This window comes from Mauremys reevesii, linkage group 1 (genome assembly GCF_016161935.1).
Source record: "Mauremys reevesii isolate NIE-2019 linkage group 1, ASM1616193v1, whole genome shotgun sequence".
Classification (NCBI taxonomy): Eukaryota; Metazoa; Chordata; order Testudines; family Geoemydidae; genus Mauremys; species Mauremys reevesii.
The window spans coordinates 249,073,009-249,086,034 of record NC_052623.1 but is presented as its reverse complement, the minus strand read 5'-3'; the positions used below and the strand labels follow the sequence as shown (position 1 = coordinate 249,086,034).

Here is a 13,026-nt window from a genome sequence, read left to right as displayed (position 1 = left end):
TAGCTCATGTGCCCTCCCTGTGTTTGTGCAGGAGGACAGAGAAGAGCTTGTGGATCTGAATAATTCCAGAAACGCTACCCCTGCAGCCTAGGATAAGAACATAACAACATAAGAATGGCCGTACTGGATCAGACCAAAGGTCCATCTAGCCCAGTATCTGTCTCTGACAGTGGCCAATGCCAGGTGCCCCAGAGGGAGTGAACCTAACAGGCAATGATCAAGTGATCTCTCTCCTGCCATCCATCTCCATCCTCTGACGAACAGAGGCTAGGGACACCATTCTTACCCATCCTAGCTAATAGCCATTTATGGCCTTAGCCACCATGAATTTATCCAGTCCCCTTTTAAACATTGTTATAGTCCTAGCCTTCACAACCTCCTCAGGTAAGGAGTTCCACAAGTTGACTGTGCGCTGCGTGAAGAAGAACTTCCTTTTATTTGTTTTAAACCTGCTGCCTATTAATTTCATTTGGTGACCCCTAGTTCTTGTGACCCCTAGGATGCAGCTCAGCTCTACAATGCAGACAGTGCTGACCACCTCCCAAGGATACTCCATCACCTGCAGTGAAATGACACTGCTCCCTTTGCTCTCAGGTGCTTCCATGTCTGCAGACTAGCAGGTGCAAGTCTGCCCCTGTGTCAATGCACCATCACTGCCAAGTTTTCAAATACCCAGTGGTACACTATGGGCAAATTAGTTATTTAACATTTCCCCTATCAATTTTGTAAGGGCAGTTCCTTATGTATCAGAGCCCAGCTGCCTTTTCAGTAACAGCTTAGTTTAGTGCTCACTTTCTATATCTCCAGCTTTGAAAACACTACCTCCTCTTCAGGACACTTTAACCTCTAACCTCTCAACTACAGCTCTTGGCTCACTGTCACTCCAGCTGTGCAGTAGCACCGCAGACAGAAAAGAAGAATGGGGTCTCTCTTTACTATTTAAACATTTCCCCATTCTCTTGTTCCTGTAGCTGTCCCTGTGGTACTAAAATTACCGTAACCACTTACAGTGGCCGTTTCAGGTGGGGAACAGAGAGAGAAGGGGAACCCAGCAGGACAGAAATGGGTGCAGAGACCAGTGGAACATGATCAGAATTGGGGCTCAGTTTGGGCAACTACCTTTTTTGCCCTGGAGGAACTGATCACTCTTGGGCCCATCCATGGCACGCCCAGGAGAAGCTGCTGTGAGCAACATGCGACTTACTATTCACACCGCCCCTTGCAGGGGGCTTGTGGACACACTGTGCTGGAAGAGGTCAACCTTTGGATTTGAACTCAGGTGAGCGAGTGGATGGAGCTGCAAGTTTCTCACACAGCTCCCCCGCAACTCCCCTTGGCCAGACGCATCCCACAACAGTACTGGTACCTAAGCAGAGTGGGACTCCAGCTCCTGCTGCAAAGCCTTAAGTGGCTGTAAGGTAGTAAAAAGACACCATTGATTCTATAGGACTATAGATAGCAATTAGAGCTGGAGGGAGCTCTGCTAGATCACATACAATCCCAGTCCCATCCCCTAAACTGCTTTGCCCAGTCCTGAGTTGCCATTTTTCTTGGGAGACTCCCACAGCTTAAGAGACAGTTTGATGATTCTTACTTGTTACCTCAGGTTGACGACGTAATTGTGGAGGTTCTGGTTGATGTAATTCACAGTGGTGTTAAAGACACGGTGTAGAAGGGATGGCATTTTGTTTGCTACTGTTCTGGCTAAAACCATTGCTAGCACCAACATGGCTTTCTCCTGCTCCATTCCCAAAGGTACGGTTCTCATGAGCCCCTCCACTGTATTAGACAGACGCCTCATTATCTCCTGAACAGAGGGGAGAGAAAAATTACAGTAAGTGTCTCTCTAAATATCCTACTACGGCCTGTAAGAGTGACAAAACATTCACCCACCCAACTGCCCCAAAACGCTGCTACAATCCCTTCAACTCAGAAGCACACATGGACTCATACTGGGTGGCATTTCCCACCGTGAGTGGCTTTTATGCAACGGGGGTCACCATCATGAACCGCAGGATTTACACAGGACAGAAGTTACATATAGTGCTGGTAAATTTAAATCTATCTTTACAAACATGGAGTGAGATGTGGTCCCAGCCTGAAGAGCTTACACACACATTGCCAGAGCCTGAAAGGTGCTGAGTGCCCTCCCACTGGACTGGGCCCTAGAGTAGACAGGACAAAGACCCAGGACAACAGAGCAAGTGATGGAGGGTATTGATGAGAAATTAATCCAGGTGCTGCTCTGGATCAGTGAAAAAAATACATATATCCCCAGCAACACAATCTAGATCAGTGGTGGGCCACCTGCAGGCCGCACGTGGCCCATCAGGGTAATCTGACTGCGGGCTGTGAGACATTTTGTGGATGTTGACCGTCCATAGGCCCGGCCCCCCACAACCACTGGGAGCTGGGGGCTGTGCCTGCTGACGGTCAACTGCAGCAAAATGTCTCGCAGCCTGCAATCAGATTCCCCTGATGGGCCGCACATGGCCCGCAGTTTGCCCACCACTGATCTAGATGCTGCACAAACTAAGATGCGTAACTACTCTGACTAAGCAATGCACAAAAAGCTTATCTAGTCCCGTGCAAAAAAGGTGCATGTGTCTGCCTCCTACATTGCTGGAGTTTAAAAGTTTTATGCCAAGGTCATAAATTGGAGGCCTAACAAGGTCCTGAGCACTTTCAGCTGCCACTGAAGGTCAGTGGGAATTGTGGCTACTCAGAGTCTTTCAGGACCAGACCGTTAGATTTTATACAACAAGGGGTTTTATGATATGAATAGACGGATCGTTTAAGATAATCCAGCATTGTCTACCACACGCCACTTGCTGAGAGTTTGACTCTGGAGCATTACAGATCACACACCGCATTGCCTGTAACTTGCACAGAGATGCTTGGGAAACATATCCTGGGCAAGAGTGGATGAGCGCCAAAATGCCACACTTATCTGAAGATAATGGAGAGCTCCAAGGAGGTGAACAAAACTGACTAGCAGATCTAGACCTGGGTCCTTCTGAGAGGAAGGATGGTTTATGACTAAAGCACTGAGTGGAGTTGGAAGAGCTGGTCTTTATTCCTTCCTCTAAGGGTTTTCTGCAACACCCAACACTGTAGTATCTAAGGGTTGCTGAGTTTCTGCAACTGATAGTATTACTTAAGCACCAGTGTGCCTAGCTGTGTACATGAAACAGCTGAGAGTCTTACAGTCTTAACAAATGCACAAGGTTCACTGTTAGCTAAGCCACTTAGGGCACATCTACACCGCAAAAGCCAAACTAAACCAAAAAACCCCACAAATCCACAGCAGCGAGTCTCAGAGCCCTGATCTTCAGGCTAAAATGGCAGTGGAGTGGAGATGTTCCTGCTCAGGCTGGAGCTTGAAACATGATGATGGGGGTGGCTCTAAGAGCCCGGAATCCAGTCCGAGCGGGAATGGCTACACGATTTTTAGCCCTATAGCGTGAGCCTCAGACAGTTGACTCAGACTCTGAGACTCGCTGCTGTGGGTTTTTTTGCAGTGATTTTTGGCCTGATTTTCAGGAGGTGCTGAGTCCTTGCAACTCCCACTGATGTCAGTGGCCACAGAGTGCTAAGCACATCTGAAAGTCAGGCCCTTACTCTATCTGTGTGTTAGCTTCTCCACTGCAAGAAGGGGATGACAACACTGCTGGACCTACCTCTCAAGGTTTTGTGAAGCTGATGTAATGTTTTCTGGGATCTTTACATGGAAGGTGCATACAAAGGATGGATTCTTGACCTGGTCATGCTGAAAGCAACAAACTACCTAAAATAACAACCCAGGCAACTCTCCATTCTGCTGATCACATCCAGAGGGATCTGTTACATTTTCATCTTGCTTTAGTTATTGCTAATCAGCTGAATTCCTCACTTACCTCTCTGGACAGATTCTCATTCACAAATTGCAGCACTAGATCATTTACTACTCTCTGATCGATCTCCCTAGCCACTTGGTCCCCGATCTCAGCAAGCTGAGCGCCGATGAGCTGGAAAACGTCCTCATCAACAACAGAACCTAATTCCAGCAAAATAAAGAGATGGTTTTACACAGGATTTTGTTCACATACAGACATGACCAAATCCAGGTCCAGTGCAGGCGTGCAACAGGCTCAAGTACCCCAAAAGCGCTCTTACTTTCATCTGCGCACAGCAGCTCTCCCCACAAAGTGTTCAAAACTACTACACGCCCCAGGGATCATTCCACTCATCACTGACATGCAGCCACCTGTGAGGTGGAACACGATAGCCCTGAACGGAGAGCTGAATGTCCAGCAGCACTACATAGTAGCTCAGGAGAAATATCTGACCCAAATGATACTGCAGGGGGAATTTAAAATATAGCTACTGAAATGAAATTTGGCCAGGCCACTGTGGTAACACCCTCATCCTGGAGGGTAAAAAAGCCACGTGAATACAGCATCTCTATTTCCAGAGCCACCTCTGACACCATCCTGGGGCATCAGTTCAATACCAATTTGGAGGGCAGAGTGCCACCTACCATAAACACCCGGATTGATCTGAGAGATCACCCATCCAAGAGTAGTTAAGCAGGCCCAGCCCTGCTTAGCCTATGAGACTGGATGAGGTCACAGCCCAAGGTGGTATAGCAATGCCCCTGGGGGCACTACACTGTAGATAACAGTCAGTACTATTCCTGTTGCATCAGCCATCTTTGGATACCGTTTCCCCATCACACAGGCAAAGCAAAATGTGGTGAATTTCAGCCCAAATAGCAGAGATACGAGTTGTTCCTAAAGTCCCAGTTCTAAACTAGCCAACAGGTGCCAAATATCCAAACACCTTTTAAAACTTAAGGCCTAACAAAGTAGACTGGAGTTTGGGGCTCCATTAAGGCAAACTGCAAGGGTGTGGAAGAAAAGGCATCTAGGTACTATGGTGAAGAGTGCTCCAGAAGTATCTAGACAGGGAAGATAAGGTGCTAAGCATCAGCTGTACCTTCTGAACTGAAAAAGCCCAATTTGTTAACATCAAGAGCGACAGCACAGCAATATTCCGCAGATAAAATACTCCCTGTACCATTCTGCTACAGAAGAGCTCAGCTTCAGGACAGTGGGATAAGGGAAGAAGGAGAGTACTTACCCGGCTCACCATTCTGGAACCGGCCACTCCGATTCCCATCTGTCTGAAGCTCCCCATCATCAAACTCAGCACAGAGGAAGTCTTTTGGTGAGGAAACCATCACCTGGTTTCTCAGAGAATCCAGCTCTTTGCTGAAATCACAGTTGTGACAGTTCTTCAGAAAGGAATACACGAGGATGCGCTCCACCTGTACATCTCCACGCAGACCCTAAAAATAAGCACCAGTAAGTCATCATGAATCTGACAGCCAACAAGACACTCCTGCCTGAGAGGACTTTTCCACTACTGTCTCTCTATTGTGGACCTCCTCCAGGAGCCTAAAATAATGTTCACCAAAGAGACTGCATAGTTGCATGACTGCATTCTGATTGTCATGGCTTTGTTTATGTGTAGGACCTACAGAAAGTGCTGCATGATTTTTGTTTTTACTAATCCAGTGGTGGAAGGATTAATTTAAGATGCTCCGTGTATTTCAAGCTGTAGTTTAAAACTACCATTTTAAAACATGTACTTACACAAACTCAGACCATAAGCCTGTTACCTTGAATTTGGGAACTGATTAGTCTATTTCCTGTCATAAATATAAGCAACTGATGTCCATTTACCATTTAAAAATAAGCAATGTGAGATATTAACCAGGGGAGGGTTCTCACATCAAAAAAATACAGACTCTTCAAAAGTTAAGAGCACATCTTTCATCTCACTGTTTGACTGGGACCTAGACAAGGTCAATAATGACCATGTTCAGCTAGCATCAGAAAGAGAGCAGGCAGCTTGAGTCTGATCTCAGATATGCAGGCACACCCATCCACACAGACTGGGGAATGAGCTGCCTGGATGGGTGGCAGCATGTTGGCAGAAAGTCCAAGCTGTACAGAAACGTAGTGCCTGCATACCCAAACCTGCACAGGGACTAGGAACCAAAATGAGTTCAGACTGAGTAGCCCCCAAATTATTAAATGTTAAATAATACACTTTTTTTGGCCTATATTTTAAAAAGCAACTAAAATTGAGCACCCAAAATCACTAGATACCTCAAAAGAGGCCTGATTTTAGAGGGTCAGGGCAGAGGGAAAACACACCCCTTAAGCTGGGCACACAAGATCACCAGTCACTTCTGAAAATTTAAACTTACAGCATTTTGAAACATAAAACCTTTTGGAACTGACCTGATCCATGCTGGCTGCTGGGCCGGTGCAGCTGTGTTACCCTTAGCTTTCAACGCACGAGTCCTTTCCCTGCAAGGGAACAAAAGGAAGATGCCAACGAGCCTGCAAGCCACTTCGTCCCAGAGATTCTCTTTGACAAGCCCTTACTGATCCAGCCCTGCTTTGCGGAGCATGGGCCTTCCCCAGGAACACATGCTTGGTGATCTGGCAGTCATAGGGAACGCTGTGAACATTGGACCAGATGAGCAAGTAGGCCCCTTTTTAGGAGTGAAGAGGGGTGGGATAGGAAGACACAATGCCTCCCCTCACTGGTAGCTCCGCCTTCCTGCTTTATGAATAGGCATGATAATGGAAAGGGGGGGGGAGGGGCTGACAATCACCATGACAGCAAGAGACCTAGAAAGGAACAGGGGCTTTTAGAGTCAGGGCGTTCTGCCTTAGCTGGGGCCAGCTGTTGGAATGGAGAGCAAGTTTAGCTCCAGGTGGACCTCTGGCCTGGCTAGTGAAGGATCCAAGATGTCCTGATCATAGGCACCAACTCTGGGGGTGCTCCGGGGCTGGCAGTGTGTTAGGTGTCAGCACCTAACACACTGCCTGCCCCACAGGTGTACAGGAAATAACCCAGTTCAAGTACCTGGTGTTGTTGAGAGTCGAGCTGTTTGTATCCTGCCAAAGGCCTCCAATCACGTTTAATAAAAGCTCCTTAGCACAGCCATGCCACTGCTACAACTCAGGGAGAACCTACAGGGAGAACATAAGAAATCAGTCACAAACAAACTGTTTTCAGAAAAAACAACGAGGAATCCTTAAGAGACTAACAAATGTATTTGGGTATACGCTTTCGTGGGCCAAAACTCACTTCATCAGATGCATGGAGTGAAAAAAAACAACAAACCAGTAAGCAGAATGTCAAGTATCCGGGGTTACTTGTCACTTAGTAAGCAGAATATATAAAATAAACGATACAAAGTGTTTGATGCGTCAGTTACTGTGTCATTGGGGGTTACATACAGATTGTGGGGGGATGTCAACGTTTTGGTGTTAGGCAGCACATACATATACATAGTCTGTCATGTCCCCAATACGGGGTATACGGTGGGTCAGTTCAAGGTACAGTAAGTAAACGGTGAGGGTACATCACTCATACAAACAGGTTACAGATAGTCATGGTCATGAGTAAGCGGACTGAATAATGGGGCTAGGACGGCCCTCACATGGTGGAGTACGGTTTGGTGGGTTCATGGCTTAGGGGATAGAGTTCAACGGGGGGTCCACAGGTCTCGTCCCCCTGCAGGCGCATAGAGTCACGCCCGCTCACTCCTGGTATTGGCGGTGCCCGGTGATGTGCTCCGTGTAAATGTCTCTGGACCAGCGAATAGTGTCCGAGACCATTAAGCGTCTCATGAGCTGCGCGTAGCGACGGCCCACCCCACAGGTCCGAAGCACACGTTCGTTGCAAGGGTCCCAGGCGCCCAGGGCCCCCACAATCAGGGCCTCGGTGCAGACCTCGTAGCCCTTTGACCGCAAGGTGTCCGCCAAGGGGGCGTATTTCTCAAGCTTGCGGGATCGGGCCTCACGGAAGGCCGGGGTCCTGTTCTCGAACGGGATCGTCACGTCGACGAGGATGATCTTTTTCCGATCCTCGTCCGTGACGACGATGTCCGGGCGCAGCGGGCTGTCGGTGCCAGGAATGGCGCGGTTGACGGCGATCTTTCCCAGGTGCGGGGCGATGGCCTTCACCAGGCGGTCCTGGACGGCGTTGTGGCGCAGCTGCCAGGCTCTGGCATGGGGCTTGCAGCTGCATAGGACGTGTGGCAAGGTCTCCATGGCGTAGCCACACTTCCGGCAGCGTTTGTTCCGGTTCCTGTGGCGGACGGCTCCGTTGAGAGGGACGCAGTTCAGCCGGGCGCGGTGTATGAACCGCCAGTCGGCGAATCGGGTGAAGCTGCCTGCGGGGAGGAAGTGGTTGCTGGAGTCCCACTTGCTGGTCACCTCGAAGGCCTTGCCCTGGTCAGGTTTTTTCTTCAGGGTGTCCACGTAGAGCGCGTGGACGGCGGCCTTCAGGGTCTTCTCCAGCATGCCTCTGGCTCCAGGGCTGATGATGGTGTTGTCTTCCGTCCCGATCCGCGGTACCAGGACTCCTGGCTCTCGCCGATCTTCGCTCCATACCCAGCGGCAGCCCAGTCGCTTTCCCAGTCGGCGGGTGGCGTTGCGGGACCACAGCGAGGCGATGTCGCCCCTGAACCGGCCGAATTCTCCATCCAGGGAGCCGTTCAGGAAGGCGGCCACATCTTGGTCGGAGGGGGATCCGGCGATACGCTTCGCGGTGGCGGCACGCAGGGCGGTCGTCGCGATGTTCTTAACCGTGGCGTCCGGGCACGTCAGGAGGCGGAAGGCGTGCGTGATGACAGCGATAGACCATGAAAAGATGGGAGTTGCCTTACCAAGTGAGGGGTCAGTGTTAACGAGGCCAATTCAATTAAAGCGGAAGTGGCCTATTCTCAACAGTTGACAAGAGGGGTGAATACCAAGGGAGGGAAAAATACTTTTGTAGTAGAGGCCAATGCAATCAAGGTGGCCCATTTCCAACAGTTGACAAGAAGGTGTGAGTCTCTGCAGAGGGAAAATTGCTTTTTGTAGTGATCCATCCACTCTCAGTATTTATTGAGGCCCAATTTGATGGTGTCCAGTTTGCAAATTAATTCCAGTTCTGCAGTTTCTCATTGGAGTCTGTTTCTGAAATTTTTGTTGTTGAAGAATTGCCACTTTTAAGTCTGTTATTGAGCGTCCGGGAGATTGAAGTGTTCTCCTATTGGTTTTTGAACGTTACAATTCTTGAGAATTTCAGAAAGGCAACCTCACAAATGCCTGGAGCGCCCTCTGCTGGAACAGGGGGGGCTTCTACTTAGTTTTTTGAAGGCATATAGTTCAGTTGACTAGTGCCAAACACAGAGCTCTGAACTCTGCTCTCTGTCCAAAGAGCGGATACTGTGTGGGCTTCAGTGTTGCAAGCTGGCCCCACATCCCAGCCCATGTACACCAAACGTGACCTGGATGGGCTCAGCTGTAAGGGGAGACAGGAGTTTCATCTCCAACTCCACTAACTCCTTGGTCTCTGTGCTGAGGGTGCCAGCTGCAGTGGTGTTTGTTTGTTTGTCTGTGTTTGTTTTGCAATGTGGACACCAGTTCACCCAGGATGGGCTGAGGGCACCAAGACACTTCTGATGTGATCTGCCAGTCACCACTGACCGGCACTAGCTTTAAACTTTGCGCCACTCCATATCACTCTCTCACATCTGTCTTGGCCCCTGTTGGAGCAGTTTATGGTGGTGAACAAAACAGTGCATTAAAATGACTCAGAGTGCAGGTGGAAAAGAGGAAGTGAAAAAAAGCAGAAACTTACAAACTTCAAGCTCAGATGCAAGCCACAAGAAGATACAAATTGTTCAGGAAAGAAAAGGTATTTCCCAGCTTTTTGGAGGGTTTTTACAGATTTGTGATTTCAAACAAACAAAAAACCCCACATACAAATACTTGGGCAGCAGTTCTTTTATCCATGATCTCTCAGAATTTACTTGGTTCCATCTAACAGCCACACATTAACCAATTAGATCTTGGAAAAAATTGGGGCCCTGCATCAGACCATTGGTCCATCTAGTTCAACACCCTGTCTCAGTCAGTGACCCACAACATATGTAAAGTAAAATGTGATATAATGTACCAGACCAGCTGTGGCATGGAGGAGGCAAAAATACCTCCTTTCTATTCTCCTGATACCAGAGAAAACTCCCCAGACTCCATTTTGTACCTCTGGCTTCCATTTTAAATAAGCAAGAGGCACTCCATGATTAAGTGAAAGCTGCAGGTCATACAGATTAAAAATAAAATTGGTGGGAAAACCAAAGTAGGAGAAAGGTCAGCAGATCATAACTATGAGGTAAACAACAATTGCAGGCTAAAAAGAGAACTGATAGTTTGGAATGATTGGCAGTTGGCATGCACCCAAGTAAGATCTAACAGGAAGATATTAGCAGAAGTGTCTAGAAAGTTCTGACAGGTCAGTATAAAAGTCAGTGTGTCTCAGTAGACAACTGACATGAGGAGGGAAGAGCTGAAGAAGCAGAGACCTGAGACCTGAAAGACAAGCAGCAGCAGCAGCACCACCAGAGAGAATCCTGTCAATAGAGCAAAGTCAGCAGACAAAATACGCTTGTCAGTCAAAGTTATAGTCATAGTACACGATAGCACAGCGTATGTGTGTTAATAAAGATGTATGTATGTATGTGTGTTGATTGCGGAGAAAATGTTTATATGTAAGACCTAAAGAACCGTTATCAATTGCTGTCAGCAACCTGCAGCAGACTGGCCATCGGAAACAGGGGGCAGCCACTTCAGAACATTTCAAACCACAAGGCAATATGGTTTGGGGTGCTCTTTGACTTGCTATAAGGGAATCTGCACCAATAAAAAGGTGCCAGGTTTTGGAAAGAACACTGTTTTGCACCAATCATTTATCAGAAGGTTGTATCCATGTCCTCCGGGTATTTCCTTAGCCACCCTGGAAACCCAGACCTTAGGAAAACAGGTTGGTTAATAAGTGGGCTGTTTTGAGGGAATCCTTGGTAAACCCAGGACAGAGTGATAAGTGAGCTATTCTAGGGGCACCCTAATTCTATTTTCGAGACCCTGAAACAGGTTGTTTGATCACCCTTTTCTTTGGCCTTGTCTTCAGTACAAAAAAGCAGGTTGTTAACTTGAGGTAAAATCCTAATAAAGACAAGGCAGTTTGCATCCGAAGAAGTGGGTATTCACCCACGAAAGCTCATGCTGCAAAACGTCTGTTAGTCTATAAGGTGCCACAGGATTCTTTGCTGCTAAGGCAGTTTGTAGTTTTCACACAACCTAGCAGGTAGAGGTAAAGCCTGGGCTCCCCCATAGTCTTTAATTTGACTCGCTAATTTGTGTGGAAACTACAAATTACATAATCTTCATGAGGATTTTACTTCGTGTTAGTTAACTTGAGATAAGAACACACCTCTTTTTTTAAGTGAAGGAAGCCATATATTTTTTTTTTCCTCCTCCAATGATGGCCTACCCCACTACTAAAGGGCTAAAGTTAATAGTGCCATGCTAAAAAGGCTATAATTAATGTCCCTAAACATTCTCTCAACTTTAATGTACACCGCATCATCATGATAGGGTGGTGGGTTTTTTTGGGGGTGAGGTGGGTGGGTGTTGTGGTTTAAGCTAAGAATATGGAAAGGTAGTCCTGTGTGACTGCCTATTCACCATAAGGCTTGTCTTCACTGCAGAAGTAACCTGGCCTCTTACTCAGTTGTTGCCCGTATCCTGATTCCTGTCCACGCATAAAAACTACCCTACATCAGAGGGAGAATCTCAGCTTTCAAGTGGTATCAAACAATTTCTACATCTGCTGTTCTGTAAGACAGTGGAAACAGTTAAAAACCATAGTGGAGTTGAATTGTGGGGGGAAGCAAAAGGATAACCCAAATGATGTGTTTTAAAAGCATGGGTGTCACATTTATTTTCATATGTTCTTATATATTAATAAAAATAATACATTCAGCAAAACAAAGACTAATATCTGTAACTCTGCTATGGTCCCTGCTCCCTGGGAAGCTTGCTGCTGCATGGTTAGACAAGCACAGAAATACAGGCTGGAAGGGACTTCAAGAGGTCATCTAGTCCATCCCCCCTTGGAGGGGTAGGACCTAATAAAGCTAGACCAGGGGTATGCAACCTATGATGCGGGTGCCGAAGACGGCACACGAGCTGATTTTCAGTGGCACTCACATTGCCCGGGTCCTGGCCACCGGTCCGGGGGGGCTCTGCATTTTAATTTAATTTTAAATGAAGCTTCTTAAACATTTAAAAAATCTTATTTACTTTACATACAACAATAGTTTAGTTATATATTATAGACTCATAGAAAGAGACCTTCTAAAAACGTTAAAATGTATGATTGGCACACAAAATCTTAAATTAGAGTGACTAAATGAAGACTCTGCACACCACTTCTGAAAGGTTGCCGACCCCTGAGCTAGACCATCCCTGACAAGTGTTTGTCCAACCTATTCATAAAACTCTTCAATGATGGGGATTCCACAACCTCCCTTGGAAGCCTGTTCCGGTGCTTACCCACCCTTATAGTTAGAAAGGGTTTCCTAATAGCTAATCTAAATCGCCCTTCCTACAAACTAAGATGATTACTAGTTATCCTACCCTTGATGGACAATTGATCACCATTCTCTTTAATAACCACTATTTAGGTATATGAAGAGTTGTATCCCTCCCCTCTCAGCCTCCTGTTCTCTAGACTAAACATGTTCAATTCTTTCAGCCTTTCCTCAGATGCTCGGTTGTCTAAACCTACCATCATTTCCGTTGCTCTCCTCTGGACTTGCTCCAATTTTGCCACATCTTTCTTAAAGTGTGGCAGTCAGAACTGGATACAGTACTCCAACTGAGGCCTCACCAGCACTGAGGAGAGCAGGACAATTACCTCCCATGTCTTACCTAATGTAGCTAGGAAAGAACTAAACAACTGCTTTATTCCAGGTATTGCAAAAAAACAGGCTTGTAATCCAGAGTCTCACTAGTATAAACACATAGTCTTAATATGTTCCAGCAACGGCTAGCTAACTCTCATCACCATGTTTCCCCCACCACGACATACACATTGTACTCCAACTTATTCAAATGCCTTAAGGAACCA

The 13,026-nt window shown here is 47.1% G+C and overlaps 1 protein-coding gene across 7 annotated transcripts in view; it reads right to left on the bottom strand.

The window, feature by feature from the left end:
• The window catches only part of BID (BH3 interacting domain death agonist), a 39,814-nt gene that overhangs the window by 2,454 nt on the left and 24,334 nt on the right, over nucleotides 1–13,026 (bottom strand). For 6 of the 7 annotated variants that reach the window (XM_039546006.1, XM_039546005.1, XM_039546010.1 and 3 more), the window contains 5 exons: nucleotides 6,925–7,031; nucleotides 6,291–6,359; nucleotides 5,122–5,329; nucleotides 3,897–4,036; nucleotides 1,602–1,807 (listed from right to left, as the gene is read on the bottom strand). In XM_039546006.1, coding sequence (XP_039401940.1) covers nucleotides 1,602–1,807; nucleotides 3,897–4,036; nucleotides 5,122–5,329; nucleotides 6,291–6,299 — 563 coding nt within the window. In that variant the 5' untranslated portion in view covers nucleotides 6,300–6,359; nucleotides 6,925–7,031. Of the gene's footprint in view, nucleotides 1–1,594; nucleotides 1,808–3,896; nucleotides 4,037–5,121; nucleotides 5,330–6,290; nucleotides 6,360–6,924; nucleotides 7,032–13,026 lie in introns of all 7 variants that reach the window. The other variant, XM_039546011.1, reaches the window with a different exon arrangement.